Consider the following 21,288-nt stretch of genomic DNA (forward strand, 5'->3'; position numbering starts at 1 on the left):
CAAAGAATAATCTTGAGAAATACAACTTTATGATTTCTCCAAGTTATGTTTTTGGGGTAGGACACCAGTGTAATTAATTTTAAAGGCCTAAGATAGAAGAGTTCCTTCTTTAATTGTTAGCCTAGATACAATGCTAAAGAGAATCCAGAGGAATGGTACTGGAGAGAGATTTTCAGTGTTATATGTTACCTTCAGAAAAATTAGCATTTTGCCAATAATTACAACACTCCAATATCTATCTTATCTTACCATAGATTTTCCTACACAGGAGCTATCTGTGTTAGCAGTTGGCAAATGTTGACTTTGTAATGGCTTGTATTATTCCCTTGTGTGCACAAACCAATTAGGGAATTTACAGATGTGTAAAACAAATGAAATAGCAGGCAACACAATGTAGACGCACAAATACACACTTTTTCCTCATAAGAAAAGTTGTTTGCATGAGCTGTGCACTATTGCCTGAGGTTCTGCATGAAGGATATACAGATGCAACTGACAGTGATTAATGCTCAGTTAGAAAATCACTTATAAATGAATCTCTCAGTAGATTACAAACTGACTCTGTCATTCTAGATAACACTGTAACCAACTTTTACTAGCAACTAAAAGAAGAAAGGAGAGGGAATTACCCTCAACAAGTAATAATGATAATCTTTTTTAGGTTTGAAATACTCACAGAATACAATTTTAGCAACATATTCCTACAGTAATATGACCCAATTTTGACCATACTGAAATAATATTAAATTATTTGTATAATTTTTGAAAGATTTGCCTTCTCATTGTATATCCTTCTAGGTGAACCATATTTTTAGAATATTTATGTTTTCTTTACACTACTCTCAAAACAACAGAGTCCTGCAATGACACCTCTGTGATCAGCCTCTCACTTATAACTGCCTCATTTGAACCTGGGACCCCTGGAGCTTAGTGTAGGAGCCTCTACAGCTTAAGCTATACAGCCAACTAGCTCCCAGCTTAGGCCGTAGAGCTCACTCATTTTCATCTCTCGCTGTAAGTGGTCTAAGTGCCACTTCATAGGACAGTGAACCACACTCACTAGGTGTGCGGGTTACACTTTGGTTGAGGTGAACACAGGGACATAGAGGGAAAAATGTATGGGAGGGGCTAGAATTGGCCATGGCTTAGGGACAAGTATGAGCAATGACAGTTTTTCTGAGCTGTACTGCTAGGCATGCTGCTAAACTGCGATACAGAAATCCCATGGGAGTTCAAAGAGAGAAAAATAAAGATTCTGCCACTAACGCTCCCTCCTAGTGGAAAGTACACATGTGAGAGACCGAGCAATCAGTCAAGAACATGAGCTGAAGATAGGGAATCTGGCAGTTACCAAGTGTTTGGGAGGGAGCCAGGAAAAAAAGAGTTGGAAATGAGGCACTCAGCTGTTGAGAGGCCATTAATAAACTTGAATTTTAAGGCACAACTTGCTAGGACAGGCCCTTGGGGTCAGTTTGCTTAATCAAGGATATCTTCATGATTAAAAGGACCAGAAACTTCATTCTTTTTAAAGGGCAAACCCAGATTGCACTAATACCTGAGTGGTTAGCCACTAAGGTTTATAAACTGTACCAGACTCAATGGAGTTTTCAAATATTCAGAGCTTTGCAAAGACTATTTTTAGGAATGCTGGGTGGTTAATTTTTAAGGCACCACTTCTCACTGCGGTTAAATGAACAGAATAAGTATGAAGCAAGCAATTTTTTACACATGCCGTTCCAGAAATAAAACTTCTAAGATGACAGAGGTGGGGAAGGGAATCAATAGCTGAAGGAAAGAAAAACTAGTTACAGCCTGAACTATGGAGTGTAGCCAGACAGACTAACCCCCCATCTCATCCATCTTATTTGCCTCTCTGAAGCATACAGGGCAGAGAAGGAGCAGTAAAATCAGCATAGTCTATGCTAGCTCATCTGATCCTGAGAAGCTGAAAACATAGATATGAGGAGAGAGTGATTAAGACAATAAGCTGGCTTCGAGGCTGCGAGAACTGCCCCGACTGGCACCCATGTTGATTCGAACACACACACAGTCCCTGGGAGAGGAATTTCCCACTGAGAAAAGAATCCCCCAGTAATTCCAATTTAGTTATCTCTCTTACAAGTGTAAATTAAGTTCACAACTCCCTTGTAAGAACTGGTCTCACAAAAGACAGACCAGCATCATTTGGCATTACAGATAAGAAAGAGAAAATACGTGACCCAATGGGTATATAAGATAGGTCCAGCACACACTCACTTTGAGTGTCATTCTACCCTCTACCTGCTGGTCGGGTTCGGTATTTGACCTCCCGAGGTTCTATGGGGACGCCCACCTCGTATTTTCGTCTTTCCTAGGAATTGAGGGACCGGCCCTGGCCTGACATGCTGGAGTTGAGAGGCACAGAAGGGGGTAAAAATTGTACCTGGATGTGGTCCTCTGTCTTAAGTGTACACATAGAAAGAGTAAGCTGTTACTTGGTACCATTATTTCTATTTTTCTATCTTTATCTTCTTTGTAACCATTTTTAAGATCTATATTTTGCTAGTAGTTAAGAAATAGAGCAATAGCCATTGCAACCATATGATTTATAAGCTTCCTCAATAAACCTGTAACTGTTTAAGCTTTAACCTGACTCCTTCAGTTGCTGTAACAGAACCAAGCACAATTTAAAAGAACTTCAGCCGGTCATTAGGGACAGATATAGGGAGAGCTTGGGCGTTTGGATTTGTGTCACACCCAGGTGGCACAATCCACTGGGGCACTTTTCAGTCTTTCCCCAAGGCTGCACGCTGCGAAGGAATTACGAATTCTAGCAGCTGAAATCTAAGGTGTAATAAGCTCTTCCTATAAACTCGGGGCGTCTGAGAGCCTGTTGGCTGCCCTCTGCGACGGGACCCTGGTCCTAGCAGTAAAGTCACAGACGTTAAACTATTTTTCGGGGCACCCTCCAGCCTCCTAGGCTGCCCACTGCAACGAGACTTTGTGTCTCAGCAGTTGAAGACTTGGGTGTAACACACACGCACACACTGCCCTGACCGTCGGCTGACATGGAGTCAGTGCGATAGCACCGTAATTTTTCAAAATTGTTAAGCACCCACAATCCACATTGACTTCTACAAGAATTATGGATACTCAGCTCTTGTGAAAATCAGAACTATTCAGAAACATTACTGGCAAGACATAATATTTACTCTGTGTCTGCGAAGAGTTTCCATCAATAGTTATATCATTAATGCTTTTCTATCAATCTACTGTATAGAAAATACTGAACTTTACAATATGCCAAATCACAAAATGTCCTTTGTGCTTAAGAAATTAATACAAAAAAATGAATTCGCTTAAAAAATAAAACAAGAAGAAAGGCAGTAAACCTTTTTTTGACAAGTTCAAATCCTGATTAGAATAAACGTTACAAATAATGGTCATTAACCCATGGATTATTTTTTAAAGTAATTTTATTATTAAAAATTATCATTAGAGCAAAAGGGACATTTCCAGTGAAATGAAATAATAAAACAAATGTAGGCTCATTTTGATAAGAATATTGTTTGGCTGACACATTCTTTAAAAAAGTCTGTTTTTAATAAAAAGAAGTGAAATTTTTCTCCTCTTACCTGTTTTGGCAGATAAGTGTTGAGATGGTTTAAAATCCTTTGGTATTGTTTTTGCAGTAGTGCTTGTGTTCACAGCTTAATTAAAAATAAACAAAGTTATTTTAAATTAATTATGCACTTGAACAAAGCAATCTATAGCTCTCAACTTTGATTAATGCCCTATTAATACTACTACTAACATGCTGAAAAGGAATGTACACACATTAGGTAAATTATTCCTCAACACCAGTGTGAAGTCAATATTATATTTATTTAATAAAAATATGAGGTACAGAGCATTCTCAGCCCAAGTTGTCAAATCCACATATTTTGAGTGCCTTAGTTTTCAGGTGTTCAACATGAGAGACCAAGCATATAACTTTCATGGGTGCTGAATACTTGCAACTCCAGTTAATGGAAATTGGGCACATTCAACAGTCAATAACTCTGAAAGTTGGGTTCTAACTGTCTCATGTTAGAAACTTAAACACGAAGGCCGTGTCCAGACTCAGGGTTTTTTTCGGGAAAAGTAGCCTTTTCCCGAAAAAACTTCCCCTGTGTCCAGACTCAAGCCACGTTCTTTCGAAATTATTTCAAAAGAACGCGGCTTTTCTTTCGATGGCGGTAAACCTCAATTTACGAGGAAGAACGCCTTCCTTCGAAAGTTCCTCTTTCGAAGGAAGGCGTTCTTCAATGTAAAGAGGCCGTCTTCGAAAGAGAGCATCCAGACTCGCTGGGTGCTCTCTTTCGAAAAAGTGGATTTCTCTTTCGAAAGATCCGCCTGCAGTCTAGACGCGATCTTTCGAAAGAGGCTCTTTCGAAAGATGCTTTCGAAAGAGCCTCTTTCGAAAGAAGCCTGCAGTCTAGACATAGCCGAAGACATTCAAAATCCTTTGATAACTTGAGTCTATGTGACTTGCCCAAAGACACACAGTGAGTCAGCAACTGAGCCAAGATCAGAACCCAGAAGCTTCCAATGCTCTGTGGTTACTCCTCTATCAAAGGTTTACATCACAATATCCCTTTTCCACCAACACCTAAAACATGCCACATCAGCAAAACCAACCAACCAACCAAAAAAGCTGTACTCATTTTGCCAAGAACTGTATTCTATGGGATCACTATGAATGAAACTCACTTCACTGAAATATATCCTGAGTAAATGGACTTTATGTGGATGAAATCTGCTTCCTCAGTCACATCTCCTTTTCCACTATTATATACGTTTAAATATATAATTAACTGACAGCACATATTATTAATTTACCTGTGAGATTATGGAATTGCATGAGAATTTTTTTTTCATCTTGAGCTGCGGAATCCACACTGCAGAATCCACACTCCTCAAGAGTAAAGTTAAGCAAATAATTAATTTTTTCAGTTCACGGGCTGAACCAAAAAAATTCTGGGGAAAAAAATCTATTTCAATTTTAACAAAGCATTGTGTTTAACCTCAAAAAAATGAAAAACAACACCCTTACACACACTTTTTTCAGTTTTTAGTTTAGTTTGACCCACAAATAATTTTTTTCCTGTTCATTGTGGGGTGTTTTGCAGTACCCAAGTCTCAAAATGATACGTCATTTCAAAATAAAAAAAAAATTAAAACCAAGAAGCAGAAACAAAACATTTTAATTCCCCCCCTAAAACTATTAAGTAAATCCATAAACAGTTTCAGTGCCTCAAAGATGCATTTTTGGTGACTTCACTATTCAACAAAAAGGTCACTTGATTCTATCTAAGCAGGGGTGGGCAATTTTTCATAGGAGGCCACTCCAATAGGCTGGTAAGGTGGTCAAGGGCCACACTTCTGTGGAGGAGGCATGGGGTCTAGAACGGCAGGCAGGGTGTAGAAGGGAACACGGGCTAAAGGACTAGATTGCAGGAGTGGGTGTGGGGTCTGAGAGGGAGTTTGGATAATGGAGGGGGTTCTGATACGGGGCAGGGCCTTGGGGTGTAGGGTCAAGGAGGTGAAATGGGTGCAAGAGAGGATTCTGCCCTGAGAGTGGGGTATGGGAAAGGGTGCAGGGTCTGGGAGGGAGTTGTGACCTGAGAGAAGGAGGAAAAAGGTGTAGTACCTGGGGTAGGAGAATGAGGTGCAGGGTATGGGTGCAGGAGGTGATTCTGGGGGATGGGTGTAGGAGGAGGTGCAGGGTCTGTGAAGGAGTTGTGACCTAGAGGAAGTGGGGAGAGGGGAAATAGAGGGTTTGGGAAGTGACTTGGGGCAGGAAGAGATGGTGGCTGGGGGTAGAAAGTTAGGGGGGGGAGAGGAGGTGGGGTGCCAGAGGCAGGCACTGGCTGGGAAGCGCTTATCCCAGCCAGCAGCCCTGCAGGAACCTGAGACAGGCTCCAGACATGTCTGATGGACTAGCTGCTCCACGTGGCTCTGCTCCCGCACAGCGGGGAGGGAGTGAGGGAGAGAAGAGGCTTTGCTTATGGCCCAGCTCCAGCAAAATTTCTCAGTTCCTATTGGCTGGAAACTGGCCAATGGGAACTCAGGAATTTTGCTAGGGGTTAAGGACAGTGTGCAAAGTTTCCCCATCCCTCCCTAATGTCCAGAGCAATTAGCAGCCAGTGGCATGAACTCCTGTGTAGTAAGGGTGTTGAAGAAGTGGCCACAGGCATGATCCATCCCGGTTGCCGCCTCTTGCCCACCCCAGTATTTGAGAGTTCTTCAGGGCAGCACTCTGAGGGAGTATTTTTTCCTTCTTTTCTGACATCCCATATAGATTAATAACTTGAAGAATAAGACCAAGTATACCTTCCAGGCCCACAACTATGCTTTGGCTAAAAAAATAAGATATCTTTCCATAACCATATAAAAAACTATTCATAAATATGCATAAAGCAAAACTTCATCCTTATGGGACCATTACACACCAAAAGACTTTCTGTGTTGCCTAAGTATGTCAGCTATAGAGAATGAAGCAGATCTGAGGCAGACTTAAAAGAATTCATAACTGGTCATTTTATTACCTTTAAGGTCCAGATCCTGCATTCTTTACTCAAGCAAAATTATTGTTGAAGTCGCAGGCAAAAAGTATGGTGTTTTGCCCTATTTGGGCCAACATACATTTAGAAGTTTGGGTTTTAAAGGTTATGAAAATATGAAGGATTCCTTTTAAAATAACTATCCACATATTTGTTTTTCTTCAGTTCTGTTGCTGCCAGGAAGTCCTTTCATCGGTTACTATTACAAGTCTTTATCTCAGATTTGCATTAATGCATAACTGATTCAGCAGCTAGATTTGCATAGATTCGGTTAGCAAAAATAATTGTATAAAACACCTATTTACATCTGATAAATGAAGCAAAAAGACAAGACACTTTACTTTCATACCTTGATTGTCATCACTATTTGCATCTTGGGTCAGGGCAGATTTATCAGGAACCTCCTCAACCGACGTCTTCTTACAGAAGAGAAAAGGTTGGCTTATTATACATAATGTTACAGCAAATAGGCACAAGTACTTCCATAGGTCAATGTTTCAGCACAGGGACTAACAGAATTACAGACCCATATTCCCTCCTGCACCAGATACACTTGAAGAAGTGAAGAAGGCCATTATGAGGACAATTATAGCCTCCGGCTTCTCAAGCTACCTCAGTTGCAGTGCTGATGTTAGAAAGAGCAGCCAGGGGGCAGCTGTAACTTGCAACAGCTGGCGACAGTGCCTAAGGGACTGTATGCCAGATGAGAATTTTCATAGCGGAGTAGAGTTCTGCTCAGTCGCTTTCTTTCTGCTAATCATAGAATCATAGAATCATAGAATAATAGGACTGAAAGGGACCTCAAGAGGTCATTGAATCCAGCCCCCCGCCCTCAAGGCAGGACCAAGCTCCGTCTACACCATCCCTGACAGATGTCTATCCAACCTGTTCTTAAATATCTCCAGAGAGGGAGATTCCACCACCTCCCTTGGCAATTTATTCCAGTATTTGACCACCCTGACAGTTAGGAATTTTTTCTTAATGTCCAATCTAAACCTCCCCTGCTGCACTTTAAGCCCATTACTCCTTGTCCTGTCCTCAGAAACCAAGAGGAACACATTTTCTCCTTCCTCCTTGTGACACCCTTTTAGATATTTGAAAACCGCTATCATGTCCCCCCTTAATCTTCTTTTTTCCAAACTAAACAAGCCCAGTTCATGAAGCCTGGCTTCATAGGTCATGTTCTCTAAACCTTTAATCATTCTTGTCGCTCTTCTCTGTACCCTTTCCAATTTCTCCACATCTTTCATGTACCCCCTGAGCTAGATGTGGGGAGCAGGACTGAAAATTGCCCTCCACCAGAAACAGTGCACCACCCAGAATCACTTTTTTTACTCAAAGTTGAGGCCTGAATGCTTCTTGTGCTTGAGGACGTCTTCTAGGTGAATTAATTGACCTTTGGCCTACCCTTTCCTCTTACTGAATTCATTTGAAGTGGGGAAGCCTGAGGTCTATAGGGCACAATTTCCATAATCCCAATTCAGGCCTCTGTGGCAGAGACCAAGACTCTCAACCCAGTTCTGACACATGAGGTCAACTTTGATTACATTAGTAACCCATAATGTGGGCATTTGCTGCTCCTAGACTATCTGCTGATTACCTGACTAAAAAGGGAGCTGTTCTGCTACTTGTCTCAGTAAGAGCAGTGCCTGGGATGCAGTGGGCAGAGCAATACCAGAAATGGGTCGAGGTTGGTACACTTTGTACTTTACAGTTTACTGATGCTGTTATTAATAGACAGGCCCATGCAAACAGGTTTCAATCCATTAGGCCCAGAATGGTGAGTTCACAAATGTCAACTGAATTCACGGTTAGGAATTAGAGAGCTATTTTACGAAGTAGCATGTGGGGGTTTTAGCAGCATAGTCCCTGTTGATTTCAATAAAGTAACATTCAAACCCACTGCCTCAGTGTTTTGAAAAAAAAAACAAAAAAACAAACAAACAAAAAAAACCAAACGTCAGTCTCTATATTAACCATGACTGTCTACCTGCACTAGAAAGTATTAGAGTTGCAATAATATGGTAGAATAAAAAAAGGGTCACCGACTGGCTCAACAACTGAAGTCACTGCACCAAAGAGAATCAACGGCTCTGAGTTGATTGGATCTTCATGGACAGTTTCAAGCTGATTTTTTTAAAGCAAAAGCAATGGAGAGGAAAAGAGAAAAATCTATTTTATTAACAGTGTTATAGCTTCAGTTTTCACCATCACCAAAATCTAGAATGAATTTCAGATTAATGTTGAGATACTAGAGACAAATCCAATATCCATTGGCTACAGGCAATGCAGTAGACACACCCAGACTCCAGACTGGCTTTTCTCTCACCTCCTGAATCAAGGACTCAAAGGACAGAGGAAGAGGGTAAAGCCCTTTGAAGCGAATGGAAACTCTTTAATTGATTTCAGTAGATTTCAGGTCAAGTGCTGCTTCAAGGAGGAACTTAAAGCAACTGCTGGCAGCTTCATGGATCTTCTGAGCAATCTTCTGTCTTGTCTCCAAACAATTTGCTGCAAGAAAGTATGCACTGGTGTGTAGAGGAGAGGGAGCAGACAGGGACAAAGTCTGTCAGAGGAAAAAAAGAATAAAAGAGCCGAAGGTCTCCGAATACCAGCTAAAGAGGAAAATATGGACAGATATTACTCCTTGATGTTAAAAACGAAAATGAACTGCTCCTTTACAAAACATACCAAAGTTGTTAATTGATATTTCAAGGTTATTAAAAACCTGCTTTCCAAAAAGCCTATTTTCCACATGGCCCATCTCCTACCATAATCCTCTACATACATAAATCCATTTCGGCAATTACAAATAAAGATGCTTCTTAAACTACCTGAATCTACAATAGATGGAAAGGGAAGAAGACAGGAAGAAAATATAATAATTGATGGCTTTGGTAATAAAATATTTTCAGTCTATTATGTTCACATGTACAAACTCCATTTCCCAAATAGCCAAGCCACAAATTAAATTAGACAAGTGAATCACAGCACTCGCCAGAGACAAAGATGAATTACTCTCTTTCTGAATCCTATTTTCAAAGCAAGTTACTTTTTAAAAATAAAAACATCAGTTATGGAAAAAGCCCTAACACTTCAACCAAAATCATTTCAGGTCGGTTTTGAGGCAACTGTCTATAATTATCCATAATCATGGATAATTGGGCATATCTAAACTCAGCAGCCACTGGCTGCATAGCTCAGTGTAAATACTGTAAGTGGAATATTGGGATGGGAAGATAGAGACAAGAAGAAAAGGTCTGAGCCTGCTGTCAGATGGTCCAATCAACTGCAATATGTCAGAAAATACTATCCTCTCTCACCCAATGGCTAGGCCTCCATACATTCATTTTTTCCCCAAATGAACCAATTAGTAGAGAAAAAGTGTTTCTTGGCACATTTCCACAGGGGCACTGGACTTTGTGACCCCAGATACCAGAGGAGTGAGGAAGAGAAGCAGAATTCCCAGCTTTTTGTGAGTGTGTGACCTAATACCAAATAAACAGCTCACAAGGTTAGAATGGAGCTATTTGGTGGTTGTGGGGAGCAGTATGTTTGACAGGGTGGGAGGAGCAAACCCTAGTAAATTACAGGCAGAGGTGCTCAAAAATTTAACTTAAAAATTAAATTACAATATGGCCTTTTGAAAGTCTTCTGCTGTATCCCCCACTGCTAACAATTGCCCAGTGGGGGATTTCTGTTCTGACAAAAAACAGATATATTTTATTACTACTATTCTACTTCTAGTATTAGTGTTATGATGGTGGCAAATGCTGTGTGTTATGGAAACAGTAGTGTCCTCAGATTATAGACACAGAGACTGAGGTAGCAAGAATAATTAAGAGGCAGGGCCAGGAAAAGAGCTCAGAAGCTCCCGACTCCCAGCTGCTGTGCTTACTCCTTTTAGGCCACACTGTTTCATCGCCCAACGGAGCAGAACCAGAAATGGTGGCAGCAAAGAACAGTCATGCACAAACAATTGATCACAAAAATTATAATTTATTAGATAAATTTATAAAGATCAGTGTGGAAAAATCAGACATCATACTTTAGTAAATAAAAGAAAAGACAAAAATAACTATGTAAAATATTTTTAAATGTTGTGTTGGGCTGATATAATACTGATACGCAATTAATATTGTATTAAACTCTTGTAGTGGAACTGCATGTAATATACATGCTGATATGATAAGTATGCGTTTTCAGCACAACTTCTGCTTAAGTTGCAAATTAATAAATATATATGCTAATAAAGTCAAACTGTCAAGGGAATGATTAGTTTTCTAACACTACCACAGTGAAAAAGTTCTAGTGAAGCATTGGCCTTGGCAGAATGTGGCATCCAACTGTTAATCAACTCACAGCATATGAACACAGTAATAGGGCCAGACAAGCGTGCTTCAGTAGAAGACCTGCCTGCACTTCGAAAATAAAAGAACCATTTTCAAAAATCAATAATAGTGCTATTCTGAATCAAACTCATGTAGCCAGAGCATTGCCCTATGAGCAGAAAGGGCACTGATAAGATCATATATAAGTAGTCCCACTAGATAAACATGATGATCATACCATACTAAGTTACAATAAAACTCACAATTTTATGAAATCCTATCTATCCCTATTGCATGGTGGTGATATCACACAGTTGCATTTGACAAGATAAGAGCTGTGTTTTGACTATGGGGTTTTCCATATAAAGGGGGGGAGGATAAAGTAATTGGGGAACACACCTACATGAGCTCCGGGCCTGAGCTTGTATAAAGTACCATTATATTTTAATTTGGATGCAGAGTTTGAAGGGCCTTCTACAAGCAATGAATGCCAATTTTCTGAGGCCTAATAATTCTCAGACATGAATTGTCATTTGATTCACTATCCTAACAAGCTAAGCCCTGCAAATGCCACAGCTTACAAACTCTGAATTGATACAGGCACAATGGAGCGGCAATAACCATGAGGCAGGTAAAACTATTCCAGGTTTTAGGCTTGCACTGCTATAAAAGAGAACAGCTCTGTTCAGTTGGGGCTGGCAGCCAGAGGGAGAGGACGTGCCTGGCCAGCTCCCTGCAAGCCCCAGCCACGGCCCAAACGCCAAGACGTCACCACGCAGGTCAGAGACCCGACGCATCTAGAGACCAGGCTGGATTCAGAAGCAGATGGACGTAGCCAGACCCCAGAGGAAGGAGAGAAGATGGAGATCCATCAATGCACGGAGACACTGGAAGCAGGAAGCAGCTCAGGGACTTTGACAGACTTCAGATTGAGTGAGCTGCTGTCAGAGTCAACATGCGGGAATTACCCCCCTGACTCAGTGGCTAGAGTGAGCCACTAACAAGGCCCTGGGCTGGGGTCTAGTGGAGTGGGAAGATCTGGACCCTCTTGCTGGGGATGTAAAACTTTCCCCTATTTATTACACCTTAAAACAGACTTTGACCATTGGGTCATATTAGAACTATGGACTTGTGCTGCCCTGCTAATAGAGGTGAGTTATATACCTTGGCCATTGAGTCACATTGAGACTATTGAACTGTGCTGCTCTGCTGATCGGGGCAATTTACAGCCTTTGACCATTGGGTCGTATTAGGACTATGGACTTGTGCTGCCCTGCTAATAAGGATGAGATATAGGGTATGTCTACACTACATCCCTTTTTTGATAAAGGGATGTAATTTACACATACTGAAAGTGCAAATGAAGCCGGGACTTGAATTTCCTGCACTTCATTTGCATAATAGCAGCCGCCGCTTTTTTCCGCAACAGGGCTTTTCGAAAAAAATGGCAGTTTAGACAGGGCATTTTCAACAGAAATGCCCCATTTCAAAAGATCCTGTACTCCTTGGAAAAGCCCCATTTCAAAAAAAAGCAGTGGCCGCCATTATGCAAATGAAGAGTGGGAAATTCAAATCCCAGCTTCATTTGCACTTTTGATATATCTATTTTACATCTCTTTATCGAAAAAGGGATGTAGTTAAGACATCCCCATAGATTGGGACCCGGAAGCTAGAGGAGAGGAGTAATCTGACTTGGACGTGTGAGATTGGAGGCACCAGCTGGGGAAAAAAGGGGCCAATACAGTATGACAGGATGAGGCGGATACCCCCACTTCACCCTCTCCAAGGTCCTCACCTCAGCCGTGTGACAGGGTCCATCAGGCCTGGTTTAGTCTAGGGCTGGGTCCTAAACATAGGGAGGTGCCCAGATCTTTCAAAAGTTAGATGTGCTGATCCACTACTAGTACCTCAGTAGAAAGTAGCATCAGGACCAGCAGTGGGGGCAGGTAGCACAGGTAACATTGCTGCTGATGACATTAGCAGGACCCTCATTGAAATCTATTTCCACAGTGAAACCAGAAGGAACTAGGGGAAAAGACTTTTGGAAGTATTCAGTATCCAAGCAGCTCTCATTGTTCTTTGGTTTTCCGTGGAAGCTACTAGGTGCTGAGAACTTTTGAATACCTGCCTGCTTCATTTAGAATGGAGGCTAAGCATTTTTAAAAATCTGTCCACCGGAGTAGAAAAGCGGAGAGCAGTAACTCCCTCCATTACAGGTCATGCCACAGACTAAAGATAATCAGGGGAAAGAGGATGCCGCAGGCAGCATATGCTTACTTAGGCCTGTAGACCCAAACTGTTAAATATTGCACCAAATCTGGCATAGCAAACAGGCACCAGAGATGCAGGGGGAAAAGACCAGAACAGCTGATAAGGGTACGTTTTTATTCCCTTTCAGTTTGATTTGTGGGAATAAGGTCAGAACTTAGGGCTCTGAAAAAGGAAGAAAGTGTATGAGGAGGAGTGTGCTGCCTAAGGGACAGGACAGAAGAATCTGTAAGGAGACGCTAACTTGAATGAAGTTTGTGCCTGGCAACACCCAACATTTTGGTCAATTCAATCCCATCCCCAATAGCATTATATGCCCCTGACTATCTGGAATCCTCTGATCAATTGCCTTCCATAGCAGCATATACTTTTCCCATTGTTTGCTCTAACCTCAGCAAGAAAAGAGCTTGACGGGAAAAGAATGTTCAACTTTCTCCTTTCAACTTGTCTCAGATTTCCCACTTTTGACAGCCTAGCATTTTTAGGAGGAGGATGTAGACTTGGTTACTCATGCACACCTGTTGAAAAGAGGCCAATCTAACTTCTCTGGTCACTGAATGAATTGCTAAGAAAGGAACAGCAAGATGGGCAAAAGACAAGCTTAAAAAGAGATGGTCCACTTGGAAATTCCATATATATGTATGACGTGTTATACATAAATTACTAGGTAGTCTACTATGTAAATCCTCCTAATGTAACGATAGTCTTACCTCCGTTCGATTAAAGTCTCTGGTCTGTTGACTGACTGGTAATGACTCAGAATAAGAATCCAATAAAGCAGAGTCATGTTTAGGCTTAAGGGAAGCTGGAGGGAAAGAAAAGATACATGTCTTTGATAATATGCATATTTTACATGTACTAGGTTGTTACTTCTTCCTCCCATAGGGTATGTCTACACTTGCCCCATACCGAAGTTGCTAATGAAGTGCGGGATTTAAATATCCTGCGCTTGATTAGCATATTTGAGGCCGGTCGCCATTTTAAAAAGCCGGTTGCCCAAATTAACTCACCACATGTAGACACGGTAGTCCGATCCAAAACCCTTCCCTCGAAAACTGTTACTCTTCATTAGCAACTCCTCATTGCACGAAGAGTAACAGTTAATTCGAGGTAAGGGTTTTGGATCGAACTACCGCATCTACACGTGGTGAGTTAATTAGGGCTACCGGCTTTTTAAAATGGCAACCGGCCGCAAATATGTTAATCAAGCGCAAGAAATTTAAATCCCGCACTTCATTAGCAACTTTGGTATGCTTCATTTGCCTCCCTAGTTCAAACTAGGAGGCAAGTGTAGACATACCCATACTGCAATTGACCTGGTTAACAAAGTGATAAGTACTATAGAGACAATAACTTTTTTCTTGCATTAATTGTAAGTAATAAAAGTAACAGCATGTAGAGATGTACAAATGTAATACACTGCAGAAACAATTTGGGTGGAATTGAGGACAGACTTTGATTCTATTATGAATGGAGTTTATTTGTGCTTTTATTCTATGTGATCTAGAGTCAATATAGTAGGCTTTACAAATTATAGACTGGAGTGCTAGAACTATAAAACATATTTGACAGCAGTGTTCCCTCTAAGCAGCATGGCAGCACAGTTTCATTGGGTGATTAATCAGCCCCGCCCAGTCAGCAGCATGGAGCTGACTGATTGGGCAGGGTGATTAATCACCTGTGAAGCTGTGCTGCCATGCTGCATAGAGGGAACACTATTTGACAGGCCTGAAACTCCGTTTTTTTGTTTTGTTTTGTTTTTTTAATCTAGAAAAGGGAATTGTATTAGAACTCACACTATGCAAAAAACCTAAATGCTAGTGAAAACCATGAAGACTAATCATGACACTTGATCCAGTCTGTGTCATCTTTACTATATTTCAACCAGAAGAAATGAACCCTGCAATTTGTTACAGTAATACAGGTTGAATCTCTCAAGTCTGGCACTCTCTGGTCCAGCAACATCTGTGGACCGGCATGATTTTAGTTAGCCAGATGTCCACATTTCCTGTGGTGCCATAAAGTTTGTTTATAGCCACCAGTCCTGACTCTCAGTGTTCTGTGCTGTTATTTAACTCTAATTTACTCCTAAATGTCATCTAAGAGCCTAGTGAACAGTGAAAGTATTAGTAATGCTGCTAGACAATATTGACCTTCGTGTTTTGGCAAATTCTCTGGTTCAGCATCAGTCAGGTCCCAAGAGTGCTGGACTAGAGAGATTATTTACAACACTCATGTTTCTGTTCTACATACATAGAGCCTTCTGCTAACACTCTACAGGATTAGTCCCTTTAAATAATTAAGCATTTTGGTAGCTAGAAAACCTACTATTCTTAAGATTAATTTGTTGAGAAGCAGAATAACCAACTCACAAGGCCAATTTCTAGCTTCTGGTTAGCATCTGGCCCCTCCAAATAAACTAAGCTTTTACTAATCTGTATTAATGTTAAATACAGTTAGGTTACTAAACAGGGCAATCAGCTTTAGGGTTTTTTTAATTTTAATTCAAGAAAAACTTTCAAAGCAAAATACAGTGGGTCAAATTCTTAATGGAATTACCTCAGCACAGGATTTAGACCTGAACTTGTAGTTTATAAAACAAGCCATAAAAAGTAGCAAAATTAATTCATTCTTAAATTCTTGTTTTTAAGCTGCAATCACTTTTTTATTTTAAACTTCAACATTTTAATCAAATGTAAAAGAACTCTGCATGAGCCATATGACTAAAGGACCCAACATAACACATACTGGACTTAATACAACAGACTAATGAGAAATGCTATTAAATAGACTTACATTCCCTAAGGGTGTGTCTAGACTACTGAGTTTTGTCGACAAAAGTGGACTTTTGTCGATAAAACTATACCTGCGTCTACACTACCGCTGAGTTCTGTCGACATAACGTTGGCAGAACTCAGCAGTTTTGTCGACACTGGTAAACCTAATTTTACGAGGCATAACACCTTCTGTCGACAGAGTTCTGTCGACAGAAGGTGTTATTGCCTGTAGGGTTGCGTCTAGACTACAGGGTTTTGTCGACAAAGCAGCTTGCTTTGTCGACAGAACTGAATGTGTCTAGACGCTCTATGTCGACAGAAGTTTTGTCGACAGTATCTGTCGACAAAACTTCCGTCGACAAAACCCTGTAGTCTAGACGTACCCCCTATGACCAAGTAAAACCTTAATTTCATAGATATCAAAATATGTTACAGGACTTCTCCCATAAAAAAGTTCCACCCCAAAGTGCCAAATTCTAGTGTTGTACTTGAAAGTAGGAGTAAAAATGTCTAAATATATAAGGAAGTATACCATACTGCTTTTTTATTAATTTATTTTTATTTATATTCCAAAAGTTGTTGGTTCAGAAGCCTGTACTATATGTGATTCACTGTGCAAGTTTTTTTTCTGTATACATTTCTTCTTTCATAAACTCCATCTTTATTTAAGAAGAGTGGTAAGTATTAGCTAAATGGTAAAACCATCAACTACTCTGCCAGTTCCACTGGTTCAAGATCACCAATGTCAACGCCAAAATTAATGGTTAGCCTTGAAAACCTTAAAAGAAACAAAACAGCTTATTTAGGAAAATAACAGAAGGCTACAATGCAAATAGGAGAGATCAGAACCAGATGCAAATAAGAGGAAAAAAAGTAATCGGAAAAAGCCTCCTAAGTAACTGTCTGCCCTACTTTTAAAATGTTAATGTTTGGAGTTATGTGAGTGGGACTACATGACAGATGGCTACAGGGGCATTCTGATTTCAGTTATTAATAATTATATATTGTAGCATTGCCGGAAGGCCAGCACCACGTTGGTCTAAGCACTGTACAAATATGTAATAATGGGAGAGTCCCTGCCACAATGAGCTTACAATCTAACATAAAACTATAGCCAACAGCTGGATAAAACAAACAGATAAGGAAGCAGAAGGTGAGATGATACCAGTCAGGACGATAGGCAACTGTTATCTGCCGTTGTTTCTCCTTATGTGTCTTTTTTCATTACAATTAAATAGCTATTAAAAGTGATAAACTGCCCTCATGAAAACTACAGTCCTCTAACAACAGATTAGATATTAGACAGACAGCAATAATTCAAGCCTCCCCCCATCATCCTGTCAACCTGCTTCAACCCTAACCTGGAAGAAACACCTCAAAGGCTGGAAAAAAAGCAGATGCTCACGATCCACGCTCATTCAGTCCTTCCTCTATTTTCAAACTGCCAGTAACAGGTGCTATTCAGTCCAAACTGTGGTGATGACTTTTCTTTTGTAACATTGATATCTGTTTCCTAGGCAGGAATTATACACACCAATAAATTTATTTCATGTAGCTCACCAGACTCTCAGGCCAGTTTTACACTACAGACCTATAGTGTGTAATCATGTTGCCGACGGGTGTGAAAAATCCATACCTTTGAGTGATGTAGTTACACAGACCTAAACCACCACATGGACTGTGCTAGGTCAGCAGGAAAGCTGCCATGATCCATCTCCCTGAGAGGTGGCAGCAAACTATGCCAACAGGAGAAGCTCTCCTGTCAGCACAGGAGCATCTTTACTGAAGTGCTACAGTGGAAAGTTGCAACTATGCCATTGTTAGCACTGAATGTGAAGAAAAACCCTCAGTCACTGGCTGCACAAACTAGACCAGGACTACTCCACTTTGGAAGCCCCAGGGGCCACAATGATACACACAGCACATGCCGAGGGCCGCAACTTAAGTGTGGTTGCATATAAATGCAATATATATGCAAGTAACTTTTCACACTGATGGGCATGAATACAAAGCACTTCCCATAATGCCCTGGCACTCCCGGCACTTCCTCCGTCTGTACACCCAGCCAGCCCATCCGCTTGCGTCTTTCAATGCTCACCCCGCCTGGGAGATGTCTTGCCATTGTGGAGCATGCTTCCAGTGGAGGCCATGTTCAAAGGATCCCACCTGTGTTGAGCCCCACGTAAGCCCAAACGGCAACGCAGTTCACAAACAAACAGGCCATGGGCTGCATGTGGCTCCACGTGTTGAGTAGCCCTGAACTAGATGCTAGCTAAAAAAAAATAAAAAACGAGTGGTCCTGTGGCACCTTAAAGGCTAACAAAAAACTGTATATAGTATCATGAGCTTCAGCTGAGTGGAGAAGTGGGTTGTGCCCATAAAGTTCATGATATTATATAAAAAAATTTTGTTAGTCTCTAAGGTGCTACAGGACCATTCATTGTTTTGTAAGTGTTTTTTAAGTTATAGAATAACATGGCTACCCTTTGAGACTTTTAGACTCTCGCTAGTGACCTAAAAGTGTCAGACATTGTATTTCAGCCATCCATTCCCAGGTGACCTTCTAGAAAAGTCCCAAACAATTTAATAGGGATGAAATCATTAGTTTTCACTGAAATTTTCTTCTGAAGTGATTCTAAAATCCTACAGTTTTACAAATGATACTAATTCTAGAGGTTTCGTTTGTTTTAAATTATCCTACGAAGTTCTGTTGTAAGGATATGTAACTAACTATTAAATTCTATGAAATGGCTTCCGAGTGTTAAGAAAGGTCCTTATTATCTATTAAATACTATAGTACTTGTTGATAAGTTTTTTTAATATTAATTATTAGTAGGATGACTAGCAGCACGATGCAATAGCAAGAAAGAAACCTGTTTACAATTTAGCCTTTAGTTCTCAAATTTGCAGAGGAAATGCCTTTAATTAGTAAAAGCCTGGTTGATATTTATGAACAGCTGGATGCAGTTCAAGTAGTTGGTTTTAATTCAAGACAAGAGCAGGCTCAGAGAAAAACTCAAGACATGGAGATGAGGAAGGATAGCGTAGAAAACACACAACTTGATTAATGCCAGGTGAAAGGTTCATAGTATGGACAGAGAAACACCTTATTATTAGTACTAATTATTTCTACTACAGTAGCACACAGAGGCCCTAATCATGACCTGCTCAAGGTTCTGTATTACAAAACACAGTACCACTAACATCGAAAGACAAGATCCCTGCCTTGAACAGCTTACAGTCCAATTTAAAATGAGACTAGAAGTAAGCCTAAGAAACCAGGAGGACCTGAGGGATGGAAGTGAAAGTGATAAGGACAATTATGCAGACTAATACTGTGACCATCTTGAAGGCTGATGTTTCATAAATAGTTTATACCCTTAGATATGAAGATGTGGACTACTAAGAACAGGAATCTGACAGAAATTACTTAAGTGAATTGACACATGGGAGGACATTCAATTTTCTAACTGCAACTTGGCTTGCTCTTTTCCTCTCCTTCTTACTCTCAAGCCAGCAAAATTAATGGAGGTTGTATTAGCTCATATATTATCCATTACCACTGTAACTATTATCAGTGATTAATCCTCCTCACCTTAGAAAGCTATGCACATCATTTAATTGAAGTGTATGTACCTCAGTGTTAAAGTAGAATGAAAATTGACAAGATATTTCTCAACTGTACCTCAGTAATGAGATACATTGTACATTGTAGACTCATTTATCCCCATTCCACACACACTGGTGCAATCTTTCTGTTAAGTAAAATATTAAAAACAGTAGGAATGGCAGATCAGGAAAATGAGTTATAAACAAATTTGAGCTTTGCTAAAATCAGTAATCACACACTACATTCAAATAATCTGTAAAGCAGGTCAATAATATTCCATCATCTTGAATACGCTCCAAGGCTACGTCTACACTCCAGGCTTCTAGCACAAGACTGTTTTGCGCAAGAGTTCTTGCACAAAAGGTCTTGTGCAAGAGCACGTCCACACTGCCATGTACTTTTGCACAAGAGATGTGCTTTTGTGCAAGAGTGTCCATGGCAGTGTGGATGCTCTTTTGCACAAGAAAGCTCTGATGGCCATTTTAGCCATAGGGGTTTCTTGCGTAAGAAACCCGTTGCCTGTCCACACTGCCTTCTTGCATAAGATTTCTTGCGTAAAAGGGCCTATTCCTTGTGGGGAGAGCAATTACTCTTGCGCAAGAAGCCCTCTGTTCCGACGCTTTACTATGAATTTACTTACGCAAGAACGCGCGTGCAGTGTAGACACTTTGCAAGTTTTTGTGCAAAAACAGGTGTTCTTGCGCAAAAAACCTGCAGTGTAAATGTAGCCCAAGAGTTATCAGAGCAACACAGCACGTAGAATCAGAGGGCTGGAAGAGAACTCAGGAGGACAAGTCCAAATGCCTGCCCAAAGCAGGACCAATCCCAACTACATCATCCCAGCCAGGGCTTTGTCAAGCCGAGACTAAAAAACCTCTAGGTATGGAGATTCCATCACCTTCCTAGGTAACCCATTCCAGTACTTCACCACCCTCCTAGTGAAATAGTTTTTCCTAATATCCAACCTAGACCTCCCACACCGCAACCTGAGACCATTGCTCCTCATTATGTCATTTGTCACCACTGAAATAGCCTCTCTCCATGCTCTTTGGAACCCCTCTTCAGGTAGTTGAAGGCCGTTATCAAATCTCTCACTCTTCTCTTGTTTTGTGTACAGAAGCCCAAATCCCTCAGCCTCTCTTATGTAAGCCAAAATCATCTACTTCATATGTAAAGTCTTGTGACATCCAGATCTGCGACATATAACCATCTGCCAATGCCAGCTCTGCCTCATGTTAGTAGAATCGAGACAGTAGATTCTATTAGACTCTAAAATTCTATTAGACTCTAGTATATCAATAGAGCATGGAAACCCCCCCAAAAGAGTAGACAGTATGGGAGGTGAAGGGTGCCCTTCAGTTCCTTTCAAACCCCACTTCAGATCCCTGTTCTGTCTTTTTATCCTGCTGACAGATGCCCAAGGGATTCAGAGAGCAAACAATAAAAAAAAAAAGTCCTTTCCTCTCTTTCTTCCCTTATTGGAGAGAGGAGTCCATGGAAAATTGAAAAGCAGTATGGGTGACTCAGAACTTAGGCAGTCCTGGGTCAGTCCTTAGAGCTTAATTTACATGGGGTCCATCTCCAACCCTACCTCATGGGATGTGCTGCTCTAAGACTAGATCGTGCAGCTTACTGCGGTCTCCCTCTCTGCAGACCTGTCTCAGCCACCTGAGACAGGGTAACCCTTCCACCTGGTTTTTGTTCTGTCTCTTCCCACC

At 40.8% G+C, this 21,288-nt stretch overlaps 1 protein-coding gene across 7 annotated transcripts in view; it reads right to left on the reverse strand.

The window, feature by feature from the left end:
• REPS2 (RALBP1 associated Eps domain containing 2) overlaps window positions 1-21,288 on the reverse strand; it is a 142,536-nt gene that overhangs the window by 47,255 nt on the left and 73,993 nt on the right. For 3 of the 7 annotated variants that reach the window (XM_006113357.5, XM_006113355.5, XM_075914105.2), the window contains 4 exons: window positions 13,894-13,988; window positions 8,634-8,711; window positions 6,934-7,003; window positions 3,615-3,689 (listed from right to left, as the gene is read on the reverse strand). In XM_006113357.5, the coding sequence (XP_006113419.3) occupies window positions 3,615-3,689; window positions 6,934-7,003; window positions 8,634-8,711; window positions 13,894-13,988 (318 nt within the window). The remainder of the gene's footprint in view (window positions 1-3,614; window positions 3,690-6,933; window positions 7,004-8,633; window positions 8,712-13,893; window positions 13,989-21,288) is intronic. The other 4 variants (XM_014568624.4, XM_006113358.5, XM_006113356.5 and 1 more) reach the window with 3 other exon arrangements.

The sequence above is a fragment of the Pelodiscus sinensis genome, chromosome 1, assembly GCF_052426305.1.
Source record: "Pelodiscus sinensis isolate ZL-2025 chromosome 1, ASM5242630v1, whole genome shotgun sequence".
In the NCBI taxonomy this organism is placed as follows: domain Eukaryota; kingdom Metazoa; phylum Chordata; order Testudines; family Trionychidae; genus Pelodiscus; species Pelodiscus sinensis.